The sequence below is a fragment of the Opisthorchis viverrini genome, assembly GCF_000715545.1.
Source record: "Opisthorchis viverrini unplaced genomic scaffold opera_v5_47, whole genome shotgun sequence".
Taxonomy (NCBI): Eukaryota; Metazoa; Platyhelminthes; class Trematoda; order Opisthorchiida; family Opisthorchiidae; genus Opisthorchis; species Opisthorchis viverrini.
In genome coordinates this window covers 1,229,704-1,237,806 of record NW_008751702.1, presented here as the reverse complement: position 1 = coordinate 1,237,806, position 8,103 = coordinate 1,229,704, and the positions used below count along the sequence as shown (strand labels likewise).

General features: G+C 45.3%; 1 protein-coding gene across 1 annotated transcript in view; it reads right to left on the bottom strand.

The window, feature by feature from the left end:
- Window positions 1-7,231, bottom strand: part of T265_03300 (hypothetical protein) — a gene marked incomplete at both ends in the record, with an annotated part of 14,027 nt that extends 6,796 nt beyond the window's left edge. The window contains 9 exons of the mRNA XM_009167746.1: window positions 1,610-1,714; window positions 1,899-2,165; window positions 3,791-3,919; window positions 3,963-4,043; window positions 5,970-6,178; window positions 6,216-6,562; window positions 6,598-6,921; window positions 6,958-7,073; window positions 7,109-7,231. Of these exons, the coding sequence (XP_009166010.1) occupies window positions 1,610-1,714; window positions 1,899-2,165; window positions 3,791-3,919; window positions 3,963-4,043; window positions 5,970-6,178; window positions 6,216-6,562; window positions 6,598-6,921; window positions 6,958-7,073; window positions 7,109-7,186 (1,656 nt within the window). The remainder of the gene's footprint in view (window positions 1-1,609; window positions 1,715-1,898; window positions 2,166-3,790; window positions 3,920-3,962; window positions 4,044-5,969; window positions 6,179-6,215; window positions 6,563-6,597; window positions 6,922-6,957; window positions 7,074-7,108) is intronic.
- Window positions 7,232-8,103: the final 872 nt, after the last annotated feature.

The window sequence follows — 8,103 nt, the reverse complement described above, 5'->3', positions numbered from 1 at the left end:
AAAGTATTCAAATTTGGGCGGGGGAGGGTGGAAGACGGAAAACGTGAAAGTGAAAGAAGGGAGGCGTCAGCAGTAGCATGTTTTCGCTTACACGCCCTGCTGTATGCAGCAAGTAAGGCGACCCGGTTGATGGCACCACGCGACGGCCGATGTGGCATGAGAGTATTGTTAGTTGTGTAGGTCATGGTTGTACGAGGGCTGGGATACTGCCAGGGCGCCCACACCTAGACAGGAGGACGATTAGGGTCCTCAACCAAAGCCTTTGGCTCAAAAGCCTAACCGCAAGGCAGCGGTGTTTGGCGGGGAAATGCAAATGCATTACTTTTTCTACGGAACAAGTCGCCATACATGTTCCAACCCCCAATTTGGAGGGCCAGGAGACTGTGTTCGTCAGACCTCTAACCAATGACCAACCTGGTATGAGAGACTTTGTGAGTGTCTCGCGGACACCCCCCAGTATAGCTCAATGGATCTCCGAGGTACACAAACCGCCACACCACGGTAAGGTCCAGTCTCTTCGTGACGGCCTATGAGCAGTGGAAGGTCGAATCGGAATCACTAAATTTAACGAAGCGAACAACTTAAAAACAAGCAGCCGGCAGTCTACCGGAAGATGTCTAGAAGTTAGTTGTTTCATGGTCAAATGGATGATGTTCGTGGATCCAAGGGGTAATTCCTAAGCCCGTTGGACTTGCTATTCATACCTTAGTTTCGATATCTAGAGTCGTTCAGCTGCCCAGTTACACATTCTGTCCAAGGAACTTCGCCGGGTCAAATGAAGATTGCTGCAACGGTTCACCAAACCACAAGTCATTGGCAACAGATACAAAGAGAGCAACAATAGGGCGGTTAAAACGCCGACAGAGAGAAACGAAATGCAGTACACTAAGATGGAGCCTTAAGTCAAGCCAGCCACAGAATAAATCCGTTTGGTAGTTTGCCCTATGAACAAGGCACCACTTTGACAGAACGGGCAAGATAAACAAAGGGTTGACGATACAATCTGTTTTAGAACAAACAACGTATCTTGAAATCTGGCGTCCTTCCAACAGAACCAAAGCAATACTCGAATCGACTAGACAGTGATTACATATCAACGACCATGTGTACCATAGACTTGACCTGAAGTATCCCCAGAATAGGAAACATGTTTCTCAGTATCAATTTTCAAAACTACATCTGGTTCCATCTTTTCAGACCACTTCCTGTGTTCGCTATACCTGGTCATCCTTCAGTAGAATAACTCATTGAATGGAGTAGAATAATTCAATGGTATGTCCCGAAATTATGTGAGCTCCGGAGGTGCTGTAGAAACCTTGTTCACCCTCGAGCACGTCCTGCAAAGAAAGTATACTTTTAAACGAGAAAGACTTCGGCGGGTCCTGATAGTTCTGCTTCTACCTGAAGACCGCAACCAGCGCAAATCCAATAGTGGTTTTCATTGCTCTGGTCATGGCAGTTCAAACTGGATGGGCCAATGTCATGTATATTGCATAGACCAGGCAAGACACATTTCGCATACGTTTGTCGATCCCTTCTGGACGTGTATATGGCGTGTGTAAGTGGGCAGTAAAGAGGTGAATAGAGAAGCAGAAAGCACAGGCTTTACCTGATATAATCTGATTCGGCTAACCATCTCCTGTGCCTCATCATCACAACGGCGGCGCCAATCCGTGAGGTGCTTCAACTGCATCAGATTCCTTTCCTGAGCTATCTGAAAGCGGCGAATTCGTATCAAAAAAATATCACCTTTGTAAGATTCAAAAATAAACAATAACAGCAAAACCGGAAACGCCAACCGAAAACAGAGTAACAAGAGAGAGTAACAAGAGATATCACAACGGTATGCAACTGGTGTATATAAGTAACCGTTTTGTAACTCTAAGGGAAAACCGAACCTGTCCATAGGGATCGTTGCAAGATGCGTCAAACTGGCCATCGTAAAAACTTTTTGGAATGCCACTCGAACCGTAAGCCCTATCTGGCTGTTCCGGTCCATGGTGGCTTGAAAGACCATCCGTCATTCCAGCTGTACCCGTCTCTGTCAGTTGAGTAGGTACAACTGTAACGTATCCATACTCAGAACTGGCTCCGCTCACAGGAACGGCCTCAAAAATCTCACCATCATAGGTTGAAAGAACATAAGGAGTGGTCGGAACAGGTATCTAGAAAGTTGAGTAAACATGGATACGAAGCAAGCGCTTATGGCAGACAAGATTGGCGGTAGGTGGGATGGCACGGGTTGTATCAAAAGGGGCCAGAAAATGGAGCGTTGCTAAAAAGATAAAACGAGAACCAAGCAGTTTACGTATGTATTCGGACACTTTACGCCCAGAGGGAATTATGCAGTTCGTTACGTTATGTTGAGCTCACCCTTTCGGATTTCACACAAACGGAGAGTAGTTGTGAACGAACAAGTGTCTAATCCATATTCTAGACTTATTTTCATTTAATTGGTCGGGCTCGAGCCGAAGACTTTCGCACTCTAACCACGGAGCCATCCCGCCTCATATGAACCAACTTCACACGTATGTAACGACTCGATGCAAAACACGTTAGAAAAGGATTAAACAACAAATTGAAGAAGTATCCAAGCGCAAACAGCTACATCCATCTACACTGAAGTGTTGTGAGTAACGGTGATGAGCACTAGCCCTAATTCAAGAAAGTTAAAGAGGATGAGATCCGGTCATGACAGCCAACACGTGATGTCAGAGGAACAAATGTTAACCGCTCCTCAGCTGCTGTTTTGCTGTATGCAGCTACTAAGTATCTAACACAGCCTCTGTTGCTAGATGCAGCTCGAAATGAACTTATTAGGCAATGACTGCACCAGTTCTTCAAGGAAATATACCGTAGCAAATTTGGAGAGTTGTGGGCCTCCGTGGACCATCTTCTAGAGCGGTCTCTCTTCGAACGGGGGTCCACATTGAACCTCTTCTGATAGAGGGGCCCATTGTGGTATCTACTTCAGTTGGAAGGTATCCCACCTAGATGGTGAGATGTAGGACGCCAAAATGCGATTCGCGACAAACACTGCTACGACAAAGTACTCCATCTGCTGTGGACAGAGTTCAGTAGAGTTAAGAAGTCCACTGAATTGGCAGAAAAATCTGTCACATCAAAAGAACAGATCCAAAACACTCACTCACACTTATTCGCAAACATGAATTGCAAACAGTGAAGGCTCATCGACACAGAGAGTGATTACGTCGTAGTCTCTAGTGGATTAATCCGTGATCTCTATCGTTACCTAAATTCGATACAAACCAAGCCGGAGATATGGATATGAACTAAAAGAATTCTGCGCCAAGGACGCTACCCGTTTTATGCAAAGAGCCTGCGCGATCTGCATCGCGCTTGGTTGGGTACTCTACCGGGTAAAAGTGCAAGTCACGCCACCTGTAAGCCTTGGAGATAAAAGCACCTCGGAATTTTTTGACAGGCTAAAAATCTTGTCTTAGCACATTTCGCTTTGATTATTACTGAAGGAATTTCCACTCTTCACTCACTGTTTTTAAAAAGCACTGCATTACCGGCAGCCGTTCCATCCATTATGATGATGATGAAACTGGTTTCGGTTCCTTCAGGGGAAAAACTCATTGTTAGAAGGAAATGATTTAACTGTGAGGTTCTCCTACTAAACAGGACGAAAGCGCGGACATTGCGTGTCCATACTGACAGCCCGTAAGACTATCCGTTGAATGTTCAACGATACATGATTTTACAGACATTATGTAAGAATGGCGAAAGGGTAATATCCTGGTAACAAAGCAACTACAAAACTTACCGTTGCCACATGCATAAGAACAATGTCCATGTGGTACTTCAAATCTTGGTTCAGTTTGTTGAGATGAAGGATCAGTGTGGCGTAGCTGTGTTGAAACTGGACAGTAAGGCTGTTTAGATCCTCTGAAAGCTATGAGTAAAATAGTTGGAGACAACCAAAGTATGCACCATACTTTGACTTCCGCAAGGTTGTTCATTTCTCGAAGAGTTACGACGGACGTGCGCTTTTGTTCCAAAATGCGGCAGATTTTTGCCTGCAGAATGAACAGGAAAATGTCATAGGAGCTTGAAAATATCATCATCATAATCAATATCGAGAATCGCGTACTAGTCTTACAGTGGTTGTAGCCGCAAGTTTCGTCCACCGAGGATTCGGGGAGGTGGGTTAGGTTGCTGCACATAGCAGGCAGGAGCTGAAAAATTGGTGCGCAAATACAGAGCTTTCGGTGGACTTTTAAGTGAGAAAAATAAAGAAGAAAGCGTTCAGCTGTAGCACCCTCCCGGTGCCTAGCTGCCATGCCACCCGAAGGAAGCACGAGGGCTGGGATACTGCCAGGTTTCCCAGGCCTAGACAGGAGAAGTCGAGAGGCGGAGGTCGGATTCGAACCATGGACCTTCCGGTCAGTAAATTCGCGCTCTAACCACTTGGGCCATCTCGCCCAAGGGAGCTATGCATTGAATACAATAGCTTGAATCCATGAGCGTCACTGAGAGCACGACTGAGCCATGTCTGACAACGTCTCTAACCATTGATATCCCGGGTTCACTATCCAGGGAGACCGTAATCACCAGTGCATCTGAGTTTACTGGTAACGGCATCACATTTCGCTGCCAATTCATTAGTTGACTCCCCTGGCTTGTTTCCACAATCTACGTGGTTGTGCAGAAATAATTCTTCGAGGATGTCGGTCGACTGGCATACAGAGCACGTGGCCAAGTCAGCATGGTATTCTTTCGACTTGGAAGTAACTAGTCCGCTCGACTGAGAACCGAATGATTAGCGCCGTATACGTTAAGAGCTCACGTGGTCACCGAAACTTGCCTCGAATCGAGTCGCATATAAATTGCGCATGAGCTATCACAAGCACGATGTAGCCGTCTATGGTGCATCGTATAAGTTTAACTGCTAGCATTTGAAGAGGCAAATAGGAGAAATTAGATGAACTACCGTCTCATAGTATAGCTATTGAGAACGAAACCATGAATTAACGTACTGAGTTATTCGCAACCACTAGTGAAAAAGAACAAAAGATGAGCTGTGTTTTCCGGATACGTTGCCTGGATGGTCTGAATCGAACAGGAAGTACGGTTATTCGTGACGCTTCAACAATCTTGGAATTCTTCACAAGCACGTGGCATTCTACTCACCGTAGTAGGCCATGAAACAAAAAAGGCTATTCGAAAACAAAATATGAGCAACAAGGATACGGTTTCGGTTGTGGATGAGTTTCAAGAAGAATTGAAGGGTGAGCAAGGTTTGATGGATCAATCAACCATACACCACACACCGAACATCATGAAGCGCTATGATGGCCCATATAAGCCATCCAATCATAAGACATATTGGCTTGAGAAGCCAATCACTGACTCCTCATCCTACCTAAGAAACAACTGCCACGAAGCGTGTTCTCAATGGATCATTCATTTACTCTTCCACACATGTACCCGTATGTCTTGAACACCCATTTCAAAATTCCATAGACAATGTTTCCATCCCGATGCACAACCGTATCTCTCAAGCCGCACTATATTAAAATTGCGATACTCGCGGTAAATGGGCGTTCGTGCTCTTGATAAACGGCCCCCAAGAGATTAGGAAATTCCCGATGCAAGCAAAGTTTACTTTTGATCAACTCACATACCAAGCAACTTGTCTCCAAAATTTTCGAGCACAGTGGGCTCAGTCATACAGAACTTCGCCATTCGTTTGTATTTTTCTTCTAGTCCCGATCCAAGTCAATTATATTCTACTTTACAGGAAACACACCACGTGATGTGTAGGAACTCGGGTTCTATGCAAAAAGCTTGCAAATAATAAGTGGCAACATACAGCAGTTATATATATAGACACTTAATTGCCACAAAAGCATGCGACAAGAGTATGCAGTATAGCGAAGTTATAACCAATTTCAGCCAAGGATTGCAAAGCAGAAAAAATGATGTTGGCGGGTCGAACGTACCAAACTGGTCAACAAACTTGTACTGGGTTGCGCATCGGGCACATGCGGTACCGGCACACTCAACGGACAACCAGCTGTTTCACTCGAGGTGTGCTTCATGTTCGAGATCATAATGCTATCATCAGCCGTAGGATTATTCTGTCCCAGTGGGTGATCACCGGGGCAAACACTCTCACTGAGTAGCGGGCCAATTGAAGTGGATGTTGGACCTAGAGGTAAGGAGATAGACATCAAATGGAGACTTACGATTCTCATATTCCGGTCGAATGTTAGTTATATCACATAGTGGGTTGAGGTTGTATTGTCCGCTCAGCTGATAATTCGATGTGAACGAAGAACGGGACTTTTCTGATTCATTATTTTTGAAGTGATACCGTAAGGAAGACAAAGAAAGTGATTCCGGTAGAGGCTGGTTTGGAAGAGGAAACGCGTCTTCATCTGGTACAATCCGAAGGCCGCTGAAATCAGCTGCCGTGTGACTGTTTGGATCGGCTGAATGAATCATATCTGTGACCCATACAGCGTAGTGACGATTTGTTTGATAGGATTCTTGCACTACACCAAGGAAAAGACCTTGAACTGGAGAATACAGTCTGTGCATAAGTGGTTTTCAAATAATAGCACGCACCGAATGCATAATTTGGTCCCTGTGGGCAAGCGAGGCGGGATACGTGTAGTTAAGGGAAGACAGTTGAGCAAGCTATCAAGATGTTCGGAGGCCATCGGTCCCAAAGAGCCCGTCGACGCAACCTGTTGCAAATACTGTAAATTCCTTCGTTTTCCGTGGACGCTCTGACGTTCCTCTGCGAGAAAGGTTGCGCTGAAGCGACGTGGCCTTCCGATCATTCGCCGGATAATGCCCCAGTGACTACGCCGTAGGTTTCGTGTTTTAAGGGTAGGGAAATGTTCACGCAGAATTAGCTGAAAGTCATTGGGGCCAAGGAATATTTCACTAAAAATATGCTGATATTCGAGACTAAAAACTTACCGATCAACAATCGAATAAAGCCACTCATATCCCAACCATTCACAGAACTTATTGGTTTTGAACATATTGCACAACTGCCGCATTTTGTCGGCTAAGCAGGAGGTAGACTGTGAGGCCTTAATATCAGTTTGAAGATAGGTCAAAAGATTACCTCGTCCGAAGTTCCGTTTCGTAGAACAGGGCTCGGATGGGAACTTGCAGAAACATCTTCAGTTTGTGGCTTAGCCATATGGGAATCCAAGTGATCAGGGTTGTAGCCAAACTTCCGAGAGTGCTACTCAGTTGATGTTCAAAGGTATAAAGCTAAAACATCATAATTAGTGTTACAACGACCACCAACACGGGAGATAGAGGTGAAGTAATATCTCATATGGATGACCAACCGTCGTACAGCTGAGAAATACTAGATGGAATAAGGAGTGGGGAGAAGCGCATGCGACAAATGAGCTGAAATCTAACGGCATGAAAAGCAGAGTTGAAACAGACCGCCACAATTAGGGAACTACCTAAGTTAGTATATAGGATAAGGCGTGAGATGAACGTTCGTATTCGAGATTGACAGCCCAGTGGTTAAGGGGCGAACTTACAGGGAGATCGGTTGCTCGAACCCGCCGGGCTTGCACAAGTTCGCAAAATTTCACCATTTCAATAAGTTATGTGGCAGTTGTGTGTGAAAGGAGCAATATGTATTGCGTTATGGCAAGGCATCCTGCAGGTGGTAGACAGTTCACGCCCACTCAACCCTTAACCTCTTGATGGGCCAAACCACGAGTTGCTGAAGCAATTGTAAGAACGGTGCTGAAAACTTGAGCCTCCAAGAAGATTTAACAAAAGTGAGTCCATATTGACTACCCATGTACCTCCTAGTTACTCAAAAGTCCACTATTCCTTGTAATTCAATGCTCGTGGAAAATGATGGTCATATGTGAGGACATATGTGCTTCCATTACAGGTTAGGGCAGACCAAGCATGGACTGCTTTCAAAGAGATGCCAGATTCATTGGTTGAAGATGCCGAAGAGCTCATAAATTAAACGTCTGTAGACGTCTGGTGGTTCGTAACCATGAGACCTAAAGCTGCCACCTTGACGTGGTGGTCGGGCTTCAGTGCTGCAATGATCCCGCGAGCTACACTGGCTGGAACTTC